Raw genomic sequence first — 19,899 nt, 5'->3', positions numbered from 1 at the left:
ATACAGAGCCGCTGCCCTCCCTCCATGGCAGATCTGATCACAACCTGGCCCTGCTAACACCCAGGTATGTGCCTCTAATCCAGTGGCAGCCTGTGTCAACAAGGATTAAAAGGAGGTGGACTCAGGATGTTAATGAGGCACTGCAGGAATGCTTTCAGAGGACCGACTGGAATGTGTTATGCTGGCCACACAGGGAGGATGTTAACAAGATGACTGATTGTATCACAGACTATATATCAGATTCTGTGAGAACACCATCTTGCCAGCCAGGACTGTACGCTGCTTCTACAGCAACAAGCGCTGGATCACCAGTGACCTGAAAGAACTTTTGAATATGAAGAAGAAAGCCTTCAGGTCTGGAGACAGACAAGTACTGAAGTGAGTACAGAGTGAACTGAGGGTAAAGCTCAGGAAGTGTAAAGCTCAAGTACAAGTTCCAGCAAAACAGCATAAGGGACGTGTGGTTGGACATGAATCAAATCACTGGCTTCAAGGTTAACGAAAGAAAGATTGAGGGCTGCCTAGATAGGGCCAACCAATTGAACTTGTTTATCAACAGGTTCAGGACGGGACCTCCTGCTGTCCTCTCCCCCTCTTGCCCAAAGCACACACCCTCCCTGCCCCGAGAAGCCTTCTCCCTCCACCTCTCCCTCCCCTCTGGTGAGTGCTTGTGTTCCAAGCCCCCAACTTTGGAGCATCCTGCCTCCATGGGGATAACCACCCTCCCTCACCTGACTGACTGCAGGTCAGGTTAAGAGGCAGCTGGAGAGATTATATCAAGACAAGGCTGCTGGACTGGACGGTATCAGCCCCAGGCTAGGCCTGTGCGAGGCAGCTCTCTGGTATTTTGCAGCACCTTTACAATCAGTCTGAGTCAGGAAAAGATACCAGTGTTATGGAAGACTTCCTGTTTAGTTCCTGTACCCAAGAAGGTGATGCCTTCTGAACTTAAAGATTACAGACCAGTTTCCCTCACATCTCACGCGATTAAGGTGCTGGAGAGGCTGGTCCTGACTTACTTTGGACTGTAGGTGAGATCTTCATTGGACCTTCTATGGCTTACCTACAACCTCATGTAAGAGTCTACCGGTTGCAGAGAGCCCACTCCCACCTGGAAGATACTGGTGGTATTGTGAGAATCACATTTTTTGATTTCTCTAGTGCCTTCAATACAATCCAGCCACTTCTGAGCGAGAAGCTGAAACAGATGGGTGAGACAAATCCACTATCTCCTGGATTACTATCTGACAGATAGACCCCAGTCTGAACAGCTGGGTAGTTCTCTGTCTGAGATGGAGGTGAATGGCACTGGAGCGCCACAAGGGACTGTCCTGTCTCTTGCTTCTGTTCACATTGTACACCTCAGACTTTCAGTACAAATCTGAGTCTTATCACTTACAGAAGTTCGTTGATGTCCCTGCGGTGGTTGAGTGCATCACAGATGGGCAAGAGTCGGAGTTTAGAGGACTGGTGGACAAGTTTGTGGGAAGGATCACCTGTTTGTAAATGTGGCCAAAACAAGGGAGATGGACATTAATTTTAGGAGGAAGAGAACTGTGCCAAGTTCTGTATACATTGTGGAAGAAGTAGTTGCAGTTGTAGAGGAATACAAATACTTGGGTGTTCACTTCGACAACAGACTTGACTGGAAAACCAACACCAAGACTGGTTACAAGAAGGGGATGAGCAGACTCTATTTTCTAAGGAAGCTGAGATCCTTCGATGTGTGCAGCAGGATGCTGGAGATCTTTTACCAGTCTGTTGTAGTGAGTTCAGCTTTATGTGGGGGAAGCAGCATCAGTGCTGGTGATGCAAAAAGATTAAATAAACTCATCAGAAAGGCTGGATCCATTCTTGGCTACAACCTGGACTCTTTTGAGTTAGTGTTGGAGAGGAGGTCACTAAACAAACTGTTATCCATCATGGACAATCTGACGGGCACCCTTTCATTCAGCTCTGCTGTCACAAGGATTGTTATAGAAAATCTTTCCTACCAAATGCAATAAGCATATACAACAGTTCATCCTCGTGCAACAGTAGAACACACATCATAGTACAATAGTCTCTGCTTTATTATTTTGTACATTATTATTATACACTGGTAAATTATTATTGTGTATATTACTATTCTACATTTTATTATTAGTCAAGTCTGCAAACGACGATGTGCAGTTTTAAATTTTGTTGCTGTAACGATAGTATTTCCACTTGGGATCAATAAAGTACTTATTATTATTATTACAGTACCTTTTTATGAACCAGTAATAATATGAAATAATCTACAAAATATGTGGGTAACATTAAAGTTAATGGTGCAAGTATGCTAAAAAAAAAAGGGGGGCAACAAAACACGTATCTCATAATTTGAAAATTGCACATCTTTACTAAGGATGGTATCCTTTGATGAAATTTTGAAGTTTTCACATTGTTATGCCTCATCACAGCAATTTACATGTGCAAAAGAAGTTCATGAAATGTCTGGATATATAACAACTGTGAATCTAGTAGATTGCACAGATGCAAGAAAAATCACTTTGGTGTCCAAATCAAGCAATCACCAACCTCAATACAAAAAAAGAATGAAGAAGGTGGCTGCCATTGTATGTCAAGCATCTTAATCCTAGAAAATCAGAAGAGGAGTCCAAGTATATTCCATTAATTCACTGACAATCTTGTCTTAAGGTCATGAAAGTAATTTTTGCACAATTGTCAATTCTATTTGCAACTCATTGTCCTTAGGCTAGTGTTGTGGGTGCAGCAGCTAACACTGCTGGCTCATGGCTCAATGGACCATGTTTCAATTCTGACCTTGGGCATCGTCCGCAAGGAGTTTGCTGATGCCTGTGGGTTTCCAGATGTTCCAGTTTCTTCCAACATCCATGAGATGAGTTGATAAGTTAAATGGCTGCTATAAATTATTACTTATTCTAAGTGGCAAAAGAATTAAAAGGAAGCTGATTGGCATGTAAGGGACATCAAGTTAGAAAAGTAATAGCTAAATAAGGACTGCTTGGCTGAGAGCCAAAGGACCCAAAGGACTGAATGGGCTTGTCATGGGCTTGAGTGTCTTTATAAGACACTCAAGATGATTTCAAAAACCTAAGAACCAAAAACAAGGGTAAAAAGTGAATGAAACCTCCAAAACTTGCAAGGTCCTTCAATGTTGCTGATTGAAATCATAAACCTCTTCACCCAATAGCTCTGAGGAAGAATTGTCACCTTATAGGTCATAAGCTATAAAAACAAAAAGCAGCCAACCATTGCTTTCTCAAGGATACTTGAGATGGTCAGATTCCTCAGCCTGACATTCCAATATACACTTTCATGGACTTATGCCGGTTTAAGAATTGACGTGTTCTGCATTTAGATGCTCCTCTGCACACTACTGTTGTGAGAGTTTTGAACTTTGAGCTTTCCTGTCAGTTTGAACCAGTCTGGCCATTCTCCTCTAATCTTTCTCACTAACAAGCATTTTCGTCCACAGAACTGCCAACTCATTGGATGTTGTTTATTTTTTACACCATTCATTGTAAGTCTAGAGATCTGCATATGAAAATCCCAGGAAAACAGTTATTCTTGAAATACTCAAAACACTCTGACTGGCATTAATAATCATTCCACAGTCAAAGTCACTTAGATCACATTCCTTCCTTATTTTGATGAACAACTGAATCTCTGAACCATATCTGCATGCTTTTATGTATTAAGCTTCTGTCATGATTGGCTGATTAGATATTTGCATCAAGGAGCAGGTGTACGATGTACTTAATAATATTGCCACTAGTATATGACAACCTCAATTATTGGACAGATTGAAGAAAAGGTAAACTGGGAAATAGCTACTTCTAAATAAATTATGAATTTATGTTTGTACCAAATTAATTTTCCTCGAATAGATGGACTTTAATATTCAGAAGGCAATATTGCAGATGTTTCAATCCTGTATATTAGCTTCAGTAATACTATACCAATATAGGTTTTTGGGGATTGTTTAATTTCTAATAGGCAGAACTAAACAACGCAAAGCTTCTACTTAAAGGTGAGCTTTACCTTGACCAGTGTTATAACCAGCTGTAGAAATGCTCTTGTGACACTATATTCACCCTGTGGTCTCTCAATACTCAGCAGAAGATTACCATAGCTACCAGCTTGCATCCCTTCAGCCCTGCAAGGAGGAAAAAAAAGTTACCATTTTATGCCCACTTCTTCCATCAATAAAATTTTAACCAAGAGGCAACTTTTCTCAGAAGTAACTTATAGAGGGTAACAGTCAACTCCTGAAGAATAGCGAAAAACTGATATCCCCACTGTTAAAAGATTTAAGATATACTCTTGCCAGTACAGTGAAGTCAGAGCAGAAGTGGGGAGGGGGGGAAGGGAAGTTTTTTTAAAAGTATAAACCACGCAGGTCTAACATAAGGAGTGATAGAGTAAAATTTGGAGCAAATCCTTAACCCCAAATATGCAGTCTAATTCTATGCTACAATAAACCTTTAACAGAAACAAAACCAAGATAAGCAGAACACATTAACTAATCTTTCAGATACCCAAAAGTATATATTCCATTCAAATCACATTAATAAGCTCTACAAAAAGCAATCAGAGCAAAAGTTAAAGAAAAGATAACAACCATTTTACTGAAGTTTCTCCATGAGACGCAATCTTTTTTTTAAAATGCTTCTAAATTATGTACAACTCTAATACTGCATACACCTTCCAATACACCTTTCCTCCCAGCATTGTCTTACAACCTGTTAGCTCTCCTTCACAACTCTCAAATATCCCTTTAAATGCACACTCATGCACCAACTTTGATCTATCTCATTTCCAAAATTTTGTATGGGAAAAGTGGACACGCTAGAGGTAGTTTATATCTGGAAAGCAATTTAAAAAATAACGAAAACATTGGGAATAGGTCAGGCAGTATCTATGGAGGTAGAAATCCTTTAAAGATCTGTTTTAAAAATATTTGATACATAAAGGGACTGTGTTAACATGTTAGAGATAGAATATTTCAATTTAACAAAAGGCCATTTCCACAGCGAGCATAGTAGATGTACACAGGCAGTAATATAGCAGACAGTAAGAAAATGAAAGAAAACACTAGAAAATAAAAAATGCAAGACATATTAAACATGGCAATACTTAGTCAAATCATTAGGATCTTATATATCAGAAGTAATTTTTATCCATACCTGATGGACTGCACAATTCCGGTGATTTGTGTCACAGAGTATGGTAAGAAGCCTGTGTGCTGTAGATCTGACCATACCTAAGTACAAAAAATAGTTAATCCAGTTAATGACACAATATACTATTCTATATCTTCAATGCAACAGGCTTATTGTAATGTATTAAAGCTATTGGAAACTATTGATACCTGTGGGTTTCCAGATATTCTAGTTTCTTCCAATTAAAAGGAATTAAAAGGAAGCTGATTGAGAGACATCAAATTAGAAAGATATAGCTAAGTAAGGATCTGCTGAGAGTCAAAGGACTGAATGGGCTTGTTATGTATTGTAGTATGAACAAAATAATGTAAGCCATGCCCTCACGTAGTAATAGATTAGTGGTCCCCAATGTACTTCCAGAGATGGGGGAGCAGGATGTGAGCATTCTGACAGTTGATATCTTACAGCCAAATTAGTCCAAATTCACTTCTTTTAAAAAAAAATCCTACCTGATTTCCCAACTAAATTTTTTACAGTTTAACCTGTTGAATTTTGGACTGTATATGATCTTTTATTTTCCACAATGTTCATGTGAAAAATTGCAAAGGGGTTCATTTAGCCCAATAGCAAAACTGCAATTCCTAATCATCAATTTTCAGTAATCAGAAGGTAAAAAAACACAAGTTTCAGAACAAAAAGTTCATTGCTTCTCTATGGAAACTGATAGGTCGTGGAATGAAAGACAGTACAAAACAAACCAAAAAACTTCTAACATAAAAAATGAGCTCATACACACTTCTTCCTATGGCGAGTTACTCGTCTCACCTGTGCTGTCAAGGAGTTTGGCCAGCAGAGACTTAATGATTCCCCATAAGAGTGAACAGGATAAGAGGAAAAAAGAAAAAAAGCGAGTCAACCTCCGCTGCATCCATGACCTTCCTAATAGTAGAACTGCAGAGGACTGGGAACAGTTAGCCTGTCCACACTCTCAGGCAGTAGAAGATGTATGGCGCAGGGAGACCTAAAAAGATTGGAGAAAATAAAGATTCCTTGGCTTCCTTAGGACCTTAACAACATGCTCGGCACAATGTTGGTGATTGCTCTCATCAAGTCTTACCTTGGCTGGCATCCGTGTGGCCAGAACAGTTAAGGTATTTACGCAAGAAGCAATCACTTCCATTGGAGGGTTCATAACGGAACTAAGCCTGCAGCAAGCACACAAGACCATCATCAACAAGAAAAAAAAGCAACCTCTTCTACATTCTCAGACACTAAAATACCTAATACAAGATATGAATAGCTATTGCATAATTGGGTTCTTAACTACAGGCAAGTTGTTTTTAGATTAAATTTACACTCGAAAATATAAATAACAACATTAAAGTCATTGTGGAATTTTTTTCTCTCCTCTTTTTGAATTTTGATTAGATTATGACTACATCATTTAATTTATTATGCAACTACATGTACTGTCAATACCACAGAGGAGAACAAGTTTCACTCTCAGTTCCATGAATAAATTTTTGAACATTCTTACCTCTGAATTAACATGTATAAGCGTGAAGTAATTGGCAGCAGACAATCTGTAATGGACCAATCTGTGCTGACGATTTTATGCACCACATCAATGATAGGTTTGACCTTTTGGCAATGAAGGAGAACATCTGGTACAAAAACAACACGAAATTGTACACAGAATCTATTGAGCAATTAAAGGATTTTATTATTTAAAAGCTAATGCAAGATTTGAATGCTACCAGACAGAAAACAGCACAACATAGGAACAAGCCCTCCAAACACAATGCCAAATTAAGCAAAATCTCTTTGCAAATATTCATATCTTTTCATTTCCAGCATATTTATGTGTCTATCTAAAGGCCTATTAAGTATTACTATTCTATCTACTTCTATCACTACCCTTCACAGCCCGTTATGGCAGCTGCTATTCTCTGTCTAAAAACCTTGCCCTTCATAACTCCTTTAAACTATTCCCCTCTCATCTTAAGTGCCTGTTCTCTAGTAAAATAACATTTCTCCGCTAGGAGCAAAGATTCTGTCTACTCCATAATTTTACTGGTTCTGCCCTTAGCCTCTGCAGAGAAAATTGAAGTTTGTCCAACCTCCTTATAGCTCACACTCTGTAATCCAGCCACCTTCCTGGTAAGCCTCTTCTGATAAAATAAACAACTTAAATTAGTGGAGATACCCTCTAGCTTTAAATTATGCCATGCAAATGTACCACCTTAAAGGGAACGAAACATTTATGTCAATTGATAGCAATAACCTGCAATATATTTGTAGTTCCTTCAGCTGGACTTAAGCAAACAAGCCCATCAATTACATAATTCGGCAGTGGGCTGTTGAAATATTTAAGCAACACGGATAGATAATATCACAAATAGTTCATGTGAAAATGCTTTATAAACAACCGTAACATTAAAAATTGAAGAAACTTCACAAAAAAATCACTGAAATTATATAAATACCACAGTGAAAAAGGCACAATAAAAGGACAATATGAAGCAAGAATTAAGCAACCATGAAGAATAGCTTACACACCTGTGACAGGCAACAAGGCATTTTAGTTGTCTATATTGATTTACAAAATGTAAATGCAGACATTTCCACCCTGCAAATGAACAGAGGTAATTAAAAGTGTGAATAGCTGTGATGCACAGCAACTGGTAGCTTACCTGCTGTTGAAACCACATGGAGCAGCATTTCAATCTCACAAGTGAAAATTGTCCAGGCACTGTACGAGTAATGCCAACGCACAAGGTAACCCTGCGCTGTAGGCATCACAGTTCCATACGTACCCTGTGGCATACGTATATTGGCCTTTCCAGATCCTAAAATTGGATCAAATAAAAACAAATATGCAATGACATTTTTAATATTATTAAAAGGAAAATATAGTGTCCATTATAGACAATAGACAATAGGTGCAGAAGTAGACCACTCGGCCCTTCGAGCCTGCACCGCCATTCTGAGATCATGGCTGATCATCTACTATCAATACCCAGTTCCTGCCTTGTCCCCATATCCCTTGATTGCCCTATCCATAAGATACCTATCTAGCTCCTTCCTGAAAGCATCCAGAGAATTGGCCTCCACTACCTTCCGAGGCAGTGCATTCCAGACCCCCACAACTCTCTGGGAGAAGAAGTTTTTCCTTAACTCTGTCCGGTGCGGGCAGCAGAGCGGGAGTAAGGAGTACTCGTGATCAACAGACGACTGGAGATCGGAGGATCAGCCGTTGTAGGTCGGCCGAGACCCTCGGACCTACCTGGCGAGTACCTGAGGAGGAAGGTAAAGCTGCGCAAGCGCGGGTGACGTCAGCGGCGAGTACGGGCTTTAAAAAGCAGCCCACTTTCAGGAGCGGGCAGCGGAGTGCGCAGGAGCAGAGTGCTGGGCTTTGGCTCAGCGGGCTTCGGCAAGAAGAAATCAGTGAGCCTGAGTACGTGCTTTTCATTTATTCTGACTAATCTGGGATCAGGTAATGGGGGAGACAGTTAGAGCAGTGGTGTGCTCCATATGCAGTATGTGGGAGGTCAGGGTCAACACAGTTGTCCCTGATGACCACACCTGCAATAGGTGCATCCAGCTGCAGCTCCTATCAGACCGAGGTAGGGAACTGGAGCAGGAGCTGGATGAACTACGGATCATTCGGGAGGCAGAGATAGATAAGTGTTATCGGGAAAAGACAGGAGGTAGGCAAATGTGTGACAGTCAAGGGAGGCAGGGGGAGCAGACAGAGAGAGAAGAGCACCCCTGTGGCCGTTTCCATCAAAAATAAGTATACCGTTTTGGATACTGTTGGTGGGGATGACCTACCAGGAACAAGCTGCAGTGGTCCTGTCTCTGGCACTGAGGTTGGACCCTCAACTAGGAAGGGAGGAGGGAAAAGAAGAGAGCGGTATTGATAGGGGATTCTATAGTCAGGGGGGTGGATAGGAGATTTTGTGGGGAAGATCGGGAGTCTCGGATGGTATGTTGCTTCCCTGGTGCCAGGGTCCGAGACATCTCAGATCGGGTGCCGGTTATTCTCGAGAGGGAGGGCAAGGATCCAGATGCTGTGGTCCACGTAGGGACCAACGACGTGGGTAGGATGAGTGAGGGAGTCCTGTGTAGGGAGTTCAGGGAGTTAGGTGCGAAGCTGAAGAGCAGGACCTCCAGGGTAACAAACTCAGGACTGCTACCTGTGCCACGTGCGAGTGAGGCAAGGAACAGAAAGATTATAAAGATTAATACATGGCTGAGAGGATGGTGCAGGAGGGAGGGCTTCAGGTTTGTAGATAATTGGGCTTTGTGCCAGGGAAGGTGGGATCTGTTCCGAAGGGACGGTTTACACCTAAACTGGAGTGGTACTAACATTCCTACAGGGAAGTTTGCTAGTGCTTTGGGGGGGGGGGGGTTTAAACTAAATTTGCAGGGGGTGGGGATCTCAGAATGTGAGAGAGGATAGCGAGAGGAAGAATAAAGGACAGGTGGGGACTACACGGTTCCAGAATATTAAGTGTGTAGTAGAGAAAGGTGAGGCGGAACAAGTGATAAGGAGGACACATGTACAGAGGGATGGTCTGACAGAACATGGAGTTAAATGTGTTGAAAGGATAAGTAAATTTAGGAAGGACAACAAAATTCTAGGAGCATATAGCCCGATGGGAGTTCGGGGAGCTGGGTTAAGCACAATAGGCAACGATTCAAACAGAGAGAGGAGAAATGGGCTAAAAATTCTATATCTGAATGCACGAAGTGTCAGAAATAAGGCGGATGAGCTTATGATAGTATATTCCTCCTTAATTTCATTTAATTTGGCATCGAATGAAGGCTCATCAAGGATAGTAATTTTGCCGCTTTACCAACTTTTTCTTGCATCTTTTATATTTCAAATCTTATTTTCTAAAATAGAAAAGGGCAACACAGTAGCATAGCACTTAGCACAATTGCTTTGTAGCACCAGTGGTCACTGATCAGGGTTAAATTCTTGCCATTGTTTGGAAGGAGTTTGTACACTCACTCTATGATGGAGTGGATATCTTTAAAATGCTCCAGTTTCCTTCCACATTCCAGGCATTCAGGTTAGGGTTGATAGGTTGTGGACATGTAGTGTTGGTGTTGGAAACATGGTGACACATGTGGGATGCTCCTCGCACATCCTCAGACTGTCGGTCATTGACGCAACTGACACATTTCACTATGTTTCGATGTACATATGATAATAGTCTTTAAACCTCTAAGTTTTTTAATATTTAAAGATCTTAAGGGTATCCAGTCTATAACTGCAATAACATGGTGCAGTTTAGCTATAAAACAGGCAAAGGAATGTGATAACCAAGGAGAAGCACAACAGTCAACCCATTTACCCAGTTTCTTAACTTACTTAACCTGCCCATCATCCTTATTAGGGCTTAGGCCACTGCCAGCAGCTCATCAGAGATTCTTCCTTCTCCCAGGAACGAGGTCTCTGAAGCTTCTGTGAGTATAGCACTGGGCTTTTATAGGATGGGTTTGCTAAAACCATGCCCAACCCTCTTCTTTTCACAGCCAGGATTGGGACTGTCCATGGCGGAGCATTTAAGCAATTAAACTTACTGTGAAACTTTACTTCTGCTTTCAGTGCAATTTACACATTATTCCTATGCTAAATGACCACTTGTCATTTAAACTTGAACAGTGAACCAGTAATTACAACTAATTAAACAAAATAGAGATGCAGGATCAGCTGATGTGTTGTAAGTGTATGATGTGGGAGTTGGTAGGCCACATCTGCAGCAACTGCTGCCAGCTTGGGAAATCAGGCTCAAAGATGATGACCTAGAATCTGAGCTTCATACACTGCAGCACATCAGGGAGGGAGAGTGTTACCTTGACACTGTATTTCAAGAGGCAGTTACACCCATTAGATTAACTGCTTCAAATTTGATCTATGGCGAGGGACAAGAGAATGTGACTGTGAAGTGGGAGGGGAGGGGTGTTCCAAGATGTAGCACTGTTAGAGCCTCAGCCCTTGAGCTTGCCCAACAGGTCTGAAAATCTTACTTCACAACAGTGAAGGCTGAAGGATAAACAATTAAAAAGTGAAATAAAAAAAGTTAATAACCTCTGAACTACTACCCAAATCCAGTACAAATTGACACGTGGGTCAATAAGATTAGAGTTAAATGCATGACTCAAAGATTAGTGTGGGAGAAGTGGGTTTGAACTGATGTAACATTGGCACCAGTTTTGGGGAAGGAAGGAACTGTTCTGATGAGACAGGCTCCACCCGAACCTCTAACATCAGGGGTTCCCAAACTTTTTTTCAATACTATTAAGCAAGGGGTCTGTGAACCCCAAGTTGGGAACCCCCGATCAACATCATGCTACTATAATTATTATCAAACTATGTATGGACACGAGAGGCAGGGTTTTACACAGAGAGCGGTAGTTGCGTGAATGAAAGAAAAATGGAGGCAATGTGGGAAGGAAGGGTTAGATTGATCTTGGAACAAGTTAAAGGGTTGGCACAACATCATGGACTGTACTGAGCTGCAATGTTCTATGTACCTTAGAGGGAAAATAAATATAAAGGGCAGGAGTTACATGTGGTTTTTAAACTCTAAGATTATATTAAACTTACCAAGAGGATAAAGTAGTTTTGGTGTTTGCCTTCTCCACTGGGTTTCATCCTCGTGTGAAAGTATATCATTTGGTTTGAGCTTGTATAATTCCGTATAACAAGACATTTTGTCCAAAAAGCTGTAAACCTTCAACAGAACATAAAAATTAGACCATAAACCCAACTGGAAGGCATTACCATAACAGAAGCAAATTCAGATTGCAGTATTGAAACAGGTGCTGGATATGGTTCTGAGTGGCAGGAATTTGTAAGACTAATGAAGGAAGTATGATATGAGCTGGAATGCCCTTACACAGAGTTATATAGGCTTGATAAGACAAATACCTTCTTCCATGCCGACTAACAAAATAAGTTTCATTATCTTTTCATATACACTTCCCACTACAACTCCATGCAATTTCTATCTGTTACAAGACCATAATTACTTGCAGGAGTGGGTCATCCAGCTTTTTTCTACTGTTCATCAAAATAATAACCTTCTACTATAATTTCATTTCTCTGAAGTATAATTTCCCTCCTTAATCTTCAGAAATTCATCAGCCTGTTCAAATGAATATATGAATGAGCCTCCAAAGCATCACAGGATAGAAAATACCAAAAGGTTTACCACCCTCTGAATGAAGTAATCTCTCTCCATTTCCATCCTTAAATGCCTTATTTTGAGACTGTGACCCCTGGCTGTACACTCATTAAGCTGGAAAATGTCCTCCCTGCATCTTTATCAAATATAAAAGTTCCTTATGAGATCATGTCTCACATTTAGTTCTCATATGTAGGAATCATCGACTACTACAGCACAGAAACAGACCCTTTGGCCCATCCTGTCCATGCCAAACTATTACTCTGCTTAGTGGCATCTATCAAAGCCTTCTATACCCCTCTCATTCATGTCCTATACAGATTTCTCTTAAATACTGGAATCAAAGCTGCATCCATTACTTTGAATGAGAGCTCATTTCACACACTCACCAGCCTCTGAATGGAAAAAGTTCCCCTTCAAATTCACCTTAAACATTTCACCTTTCACCCAATGACCCAAATCTAGTCTCACCCAAACCTCAGTTTAAAAAAAAGCCTGCTCATTTACTCTTTCTATACCCGATAGTTTTGCACACCACTATCAAATCTCCCCTCATTCTTCTATGCTCTGGGTAATTGAGTCCTAACCTATTCAGCATTTCCCAACTCCTGTACTCAATATTTTGATTTATGAAGGTCAACTGTGCCAAGAGCTTTCTTTACATCCCTATCAACCTGTGACATCACTTTCATGCAATTATGGATTTGTATTCCAAGAACCCTCTCTTCTTCAGCACTCAGTGCCTTACTGTTCATCGTGTACATCCTCCTCTGGTTTGTCTTCCCGAAGTGCAACTCCTTATGTGTCTGCTTTAAATACCATCGGCTATTTTTCAGTCCATTGTTCCAAATGACTGTCCACTACACCATCAATCTTAGTGTCATGCACTAATTTGCCGATTCAGTTTATATTATCATCCAGATCATCGATAACAGGGAAATCCAGTTTCCCTCTGGATCAATAAGGTATGTCTGTCTGTCTGTCAATGACAAACAACAACTGACCTAGCAGCAGTCCATAGAACACACACCACTAGTCAAGGGCCACCAGAGAGGCAACCATCCACTATCAATCGTAAGCTTCTCCCACAAAGCCAATGTCTAAGCTAATTTACAATCTCATCTTGAATGCCAACCGCCTGAACCTTCTTGACCAACCTCCCATGCAGAGACTTGTCAAGGGCCTTGCTAAAGTCCATGTAGACAACATCCACTGCCTTGCCTTCATCAACTTTCCTGGTAATTGCTCAAAAAACTCTAAGATTGGTTACACATGATCCACCATGTACATGATGACTATCCCTAATCAGTCCCCATCTATCCAAATACTTATATAATGCATCCCTTAGAATACCTTCCAAAACTTACCCATTACTGATGTTAGGTTATCATTATAACCACAACCTTTAAATAATTGAGGTATTTTTGAATGAAATTCTTAAACTTAGAAATAGTAACATAAGATTTTACAGTGAAAATAATGGGAAATTATTTTTGATTTTACACCTATTTGTTTACTTAAACATCTCCAAAAAGATATCCCCCTTATAAATACAGGTCTTCAAGCTGTTTTACTAGAGGCTATTATACATTAAGTTCTCCCCTCCCTGCCTCTCTTTTCCCATTCTGGTTCTCGTCTCATCCCTTTTCTTCTTACCTCCCTCTGATTCCCCTCCATTTTCCCTTTCTTCCATGGCCAACTATGTTCTCCTATTTGATGCCTCCTTCTAGAGCTTGTTCCCTTTTCCACCTATCACTTCACAACCTCTTACTTCACCCCCAACCACCTACCTACCTTCCCCCTCACCTGGCTTCACCTATCACCTACCAGCCTGTACTCCTTTCCCTCCCCCTCCCCCCTTCTTACTCTGGCTTCTGCCCCCTTCCCTTCCAATCTTGATGAAGAGGCTCAGCCCGAAGCTTTTGGCAGTTTATTCCCCTGCACAGATGTGCCTGACTTGCTGAGCTCCCCCAGCATTTTGTTAACCATTGCACCAAAAGCTACTTATTTCAAAAGCAGAGTGTGCACATGATTGGACCATTATGATTTACTGGCTTTCAGTTTCATTGATTTGTCTATTACTGTCAAAAATAAAATCCTTCTGTCATTTACTAAGTCTTGCTAGACTTTTGATTCTCTTGTGTTTCCTTTTTTGTGTATCCTTACAGACAAAGGGTAATTGGTTAATTCCTTTGCCTTTTTTTATTTACTGTATTATGCTCCCGTTTCTACAAAAAAGGTCCTAATTTTAGAAAACACTTTTTTGAGAGTACCTGTGGAAGCTCTGACAATCCGTTTTTGTTTCCTGCCAGGTTATTCCCATGCTCTAGGTTTCTCTTCTTTATTAATTTCTTGCTCCTTCTTTGCTGGGTTCCAAAATGTTTCCCGACATAACATTCCCTAAATGATCCAATTCCCAAAGCTCCTTGGCCCTCCTTTGTTACATTCCAGAAAGTTCCAGCATTAGAAGAGGCCTACTGCTCTTCCTCATCACTTTGCAAGGTGTGCTCTTTGATTTGTTAATTTATCCTGCTTCCAGAAAAGCATTGTGTTGCAACTTATTATCTCTAATTTAAATTGCCAAATATGGAGATCAAAGTAGTTCTAAATGCATCTTGTTTCCTCATTTCTAACATCTCCTCTCAATTTTTCCAGCCCATGCTGTTTCTTAGCTGCAGTCAAACTGGTTCAACACCATAATCTGCTGAGCCAAGATTGTGTCTCATTACTCATAATTTATAGCTCTACATCACCTTTCCCTTTTCATGCTGTTCTTTAAAGAATCATATTGCAATTAGTTGTAGTACTTAGAAATGTAATGAAAGTGTTAAAAACAGATTTTTTAAAAAAAATTTGGAATGGTGTTGTCCACTCACAGTCCTTATAATGAGCAGGGATGTTAGAAAGATAAGCAAAACAGATGGTTTCGATTCATGAGGTCTGTGGGGCCTTGAAGCACAAAGATATAATGTGACAATTTGTTTTTCAGCGATTGCTAAACCATTTTGGTTGGCAAAATAAAACCTTGACCAATAAGCTAATTTGTTTTTCAGTAAAAAGTAAGATAAGTTCAACTGATAATGTAAAATCCTCCTTATACACTAATAATTAACATCAACCATGCTGAGCTACTTCCTTTGCGAAACTGGCGACTGCCTTGGTCTGCTTCATGCACCCATGCTGAGCTAGTTAATTTTAATCAACTTTGCCTCCAACTTCCACTCTGACCTTAAATTTACTTGAACCATTTGACACCTCCCTCCCCTTTCTCAATATCTCTGTCTCCATCTCTGGAGACGTACTGTCTACTGACGTCTTTTATAAACCCACCGATTAACATGGCTATCTTGACTATATACCTTCTCATCCTGTCTCCTGTAAAAATGCCATTGACTTATCTCAGTCCCTTTGTCTTGGCCACATCTGTTCCTAGGATGAGACTTTTCTTTCCAGGATATCAGAAATATCCTCCTTCTTCAACGAACAGGGTTTCTCTTCCTCCACCATTAATGCTACCTTCACACATATCTCCTCCATTTCCCGGACATATGCATTCACCTCATCTACCTGCTGCCTTACAGTGATTGAGTTCCTCTTGTCCTCACCTACCACCCCAGGAGCCTTCACATCTAACACTTCATTTTCTGCAACTTCCACCATCTCCAAAGGCATCCTACTACCAAGCACAACTTTGCCTCCTGCTCCCCAACTCTCTGCCTTCCGCTAATATCTCCTCCTGGCACTTATCCCTGCAAGCAGATGAAGTGCTACACTTGCCCATTCACCTCCGCCCTCTTGTCCAGTCAGGACCCCTAACAATCCTTCTAGGTGAGGCAACACTTCATCTGCAAATCTGTTGGAATATCTACTATATTCAGTGCTCCTGATTCAGCCTCCTCTACATCGGTGAGACCTATCATAAATTGGGGGATCATATTATCAAGCACCTCCGCTCCATCCACAAAAAGTGGAAGTGGCCAAGCATTTTAATTCCTATTCCCATTCTGACATGTCAGTCCACTGCCTCTTCTTCTGCCACGATAAGAAACACCACATGTACATTTGGGTAGCCTCCAACCTGATGGCATTACTGTTAATTTCTCCTTCCAGTAAAAAAATCCCTCCCTCTTCTTCTATTCCCCACTCTAGCCTCTTACCCCTTCTCACCTGCCTATCACCTCTCCAGCACCCCTCCTCCTTTCCTTTTTCCCATGGTCCATTCTCCTTGCTTATAGATTCCTTCTTCTGCAGCCCTTTACCTTTCCCACCAATCTGGCTTCACCCATCACTTTCAAGCATTCCTTCTCCCCTCCCCCCACCTTTTTATTCTGATATCTTTTTCATTCCTTTCTCAACCTGAAGAAGGGTCTTGGCCCCAAATGTCAATTTCATTTCAACAGATGCGGCCTGACATGCTGAGTTCCTCCAACATTTTGTGTGTTGCTTTGGATTTCCAGCATCTGCAGAATTTCTTGTGCCTATCATTAAGAAATAGCTTTAGAATTGTAGCTGACTGGTATGCACAGATTTGAAAAGGAAGCATGGGCTTTCTTGATTATGCAAGTGTGAGCAGCGAGTAAGCTCACCGAACTACTGTCCTCGGAACAGAATCACAACTGGTGTCAAGGACCTCCCAGGTTCTCTACACCAGTTGTCATAAATTGGAACCCTCAACGACCTGAAGGATGTGACACTAGCTGCTGTATCAATTATTCTGTACACCATTTTAGACTTATTATCTTGTTAATCCTTTGCATCACTTACCGGTCTTGTTATTTTATTAATTATTTTACACATTATTTAAGACTTAGTGTTTTGCATATCTATTTTTTTAGTATTTATTATACTCTTGATAAAATATCCAGAGCAAAATTAAAGTGTTCCTTCTCCCTTATTGATCAGAATCCTCAAAACCTGCTTGTCATTCCCTTACAAGGGTACAAATAAAATATAGAATTATTTTGGAATCCCTTTCCTCAAAATAAAAAAATACCTTTTTAGCTGTGCTTTTGTCCGATATAAGTGCCGACAGCAGCTGCAGCAGTGGTGCCATAGACTGTGGGAACATTCCACAATTGTTGTCCAACAACACAGCAAGACCTGTTGTGGGTTCCTTCATTAAAAAAGGAATCACACACAAGGAGAATCAGAACCTGTATTAAACATTATGAATACTGGCAAATCATAACTGATTTTTATCAAACAGTCCTTAAAATCTTCACTCAATATATTTTCACACAGCAACAATCCTGGTTCCACAAAGAACTAAAAACTTTATGAAATGAATGCTTGCATCTAATATATGAAGTGAAAGGAATAAGGTGCCTCAAAACTAACAGTATTCATTTCTCAACTGGCTTCTAAAATATTCTTAAATTTTTGCTGATCAGTAAGAATCATAGAGGGGGAAATTACAAAAATTACCAGGATGCCAAACTAGCACCTGCATAACATGAGAATATTACTAGTCAATCAACCCAATGGTTCCAACTATGTTCAGCATTTGCCTTTTCTAACGATGTTAGGAGGGCTTAAGTATAAACCTACTGCAAAATATTTTAAAAAATCATACATAAAGTAAAGATTAAAGCAATTCTCAACTTCCACAGTTTCAGAGTACAAAAAATAACTTTAGAATCTTACATTGGAATGGGTCATCAGCTAAGACATGATGAAAAGGTGAAGATACACCCATCATATATCCTGGCAGCAGGATATATTCGATAATAAGCAAATGCTATTTACTTTAATGAAAGATTTTAAAATAGCTCTTTTTCAACAGTTATAAATTATCAATTATTTCAATCACACAATTAATATAAAAAGTTTGCTGCATCAGCTGTGGAATTGATAATAACATCTAGCATGCCATTTCCAAAGTAAACAAAATGATACTATTATCTACTCGAAACTTCTTGTCCACAAACAGGTAACTTTATAACCCATTGGAAAAGACCAATGTCTTTTTTGCTTAGGTAAACATAAAGTGATGTACTCACTGTATCCCAAAAAAGTTCTGCCAGACTTGGGGCTGCAAACACCTCACAGGCCAGGTTAATCAAGTGCTGGAAAAGAGTAAAAAAAAATTACGTTAAATTTCTGGAAAGTACACTAAGCATATATAGAGACTCAGCAACAAAATATGCTGCCAAAGTACATCTTCTCCAAGAGGAGCACAACCTTGTTGTGGTTTGGAGGCTTGCATGCCTTGATGACCTGGAAAGCTATGCTGGCTGGAGTCAGGATCTTATACTTTGGCTCTTGGTAGGGTCGTCTATGCCGAACAGGTCAAAGGGTAGAGGCCAGACTAAAAGTGGTCCACTAGACCTCCAGGTTCTGAGGTTCTGCTCAGTGTTAACAACCGTAACTGGTCAAAGAAAACTGTTAAGGAAACAACAAAGAATCCTTCGGCATCTGACTGTGACAGTATGCCTAAGTCTCCACCCAGGACTTTCATGGCTGACAATAGTGAAAACTGAGAGGAACAATGAAGGAAACCCTGAACATCACCAACAACACCAAGACCAAAATTGGTTTCAGACAGAGAAAGATGGAGGACCTTCATTGCTGACCTGAACACCAGCAAGAGTAAAGGACAGTATATAAGCACTAATAGATGTGAACAGCAGCAACTTGTTATTTTTAATAAACAATTTAAATGGGAAAAAATATCAGAATGACTTTGTGGTTTGTATCTCAAATAAAAGTCAATACAAAGCCAAAGGGCAGACGGGCAACTGAATGAAAACTCTGTTAGTTATTAGGATCACCTTAAAGGAAGAAAAAAAAACAAAAAGGCCAAGGAAAGGAAATTATAGATCCTTAAACCTTTGCAGCTGAACGTACAACCAAAATGGGAGGAACCCAATTTGGAGGGGGTCAGGAAGCAAAAGCTGGAACTGTACATTAAAGCAATTTGATTACCTCCAAGTACATTTAAATACGGGATGAAAGGTAGTGTCATTCTTTTAAGCAGACCACTGCTAGCTTCTTAATTAAAAATAATTCCAAAAAAATTGTTTCTCATCAATCTAGGGCAAATGTGACAATTTTATCATTAATAGGAATAATAATATTGCTGGTTACTTGAAAAGCTTGTATTCTTCCTTATATGTTCCTTTTGAAGAATCTTATTTGGAAGTCTCTCTGCTTATACTTGTGGAAAAGCTAAATGGTCATCTGCTATTTTGAACTTCACTGGCAAGTCAGGGACCAGAGAAGGATGGAGCATACCAGCATAACACAGTGATGAAGCATTGTTTTGATTTCTTACAGATTCTACTCCTACACCAAGAAAATAATCATCCAATACCTAAATATTCACAAGAAAGACACTGTCTACATAATCCAGCCCCATCCAGGGGTGAGTTACCTGGAACGAGGCATAGACAATGACTTTACCTGATCAGGTAAAAAAATTAAGACAGACTGTGAAGAAAATACTGAAGTTTATTCTCATATTTAAACTAAAGTACACTGGTATTCAATTATTTTTATGGCAGTCAGCAATATAAATCAGATATTTT

At 40.2% G+C, this 19,899-nt stretch overlaps 1 protein-coding gene across 3 annotated transcripts in view; it reads right to left on the bottom strand.

The window, feature by feature from the left end:
• nup188 (nucleoporin 188) overlaps window positions 1-19,899 on the bottom strand; it is a 114,059-nt gene that overhangs the window by 64,292 nt on the left and 29,868 nt on the right. For all 3 annotated transcript variants that reach the window (XM_059993768.1, XM_059993770.1, XM_059993769.1), the window contains 8 exons: window positions 18,373-18,438; window positions 17,367-17,486; window positions 11,794-11,920; window positions 7,865-8,020; window positions 6,709-6,835; window positions 6,289-6,376; window positions 5,196-5,272; window positions 4,051-4,165 (listed from right to left, as the gene is read on the bottom strand). In XM_059993768.1, the coding sequence (XP_059849751.1) occupies window positions 4,051-4,165; window positions 5,196-5,272; window positions 6,289-6,376; window positions 6,709-6,835; window positions 7,865-8,020; window positions 11,794-11,920; window positions 17,367-17,486; window positions 18,373-18,438 (876 nt within the window). The remainder of the gene's footprint in view (window positions 1-4,050; window positions 4,166-5,195; window positions 5,273-6,288; window positions 6,377-6,708; window positions 6,836-7,864; window positions 8,021-11,793; window positions 11,921-17,366; window positions 17,487-18,372; window positions 18,439-19,899) is intronic.

This window comes from Hypanus sabinus, chromosome 18 (assembly GCF_030144855.1).
Source record: "Hypanus sabinus isolate sHypSab1 chromosome 18, sHypSab1.hap1, whole genome shotgun sequence".
NCBI lineage: Eukaryota > Metazoa > Chordata > Chondrichthyes > Myliobatiformes > Dasyatidae > Hypanus > Hypanus sabinus.
Note: the sequence above shows the minus strand (reverse complement) of the source record. Positions and strands in the feature narration are given on the sequence as shown.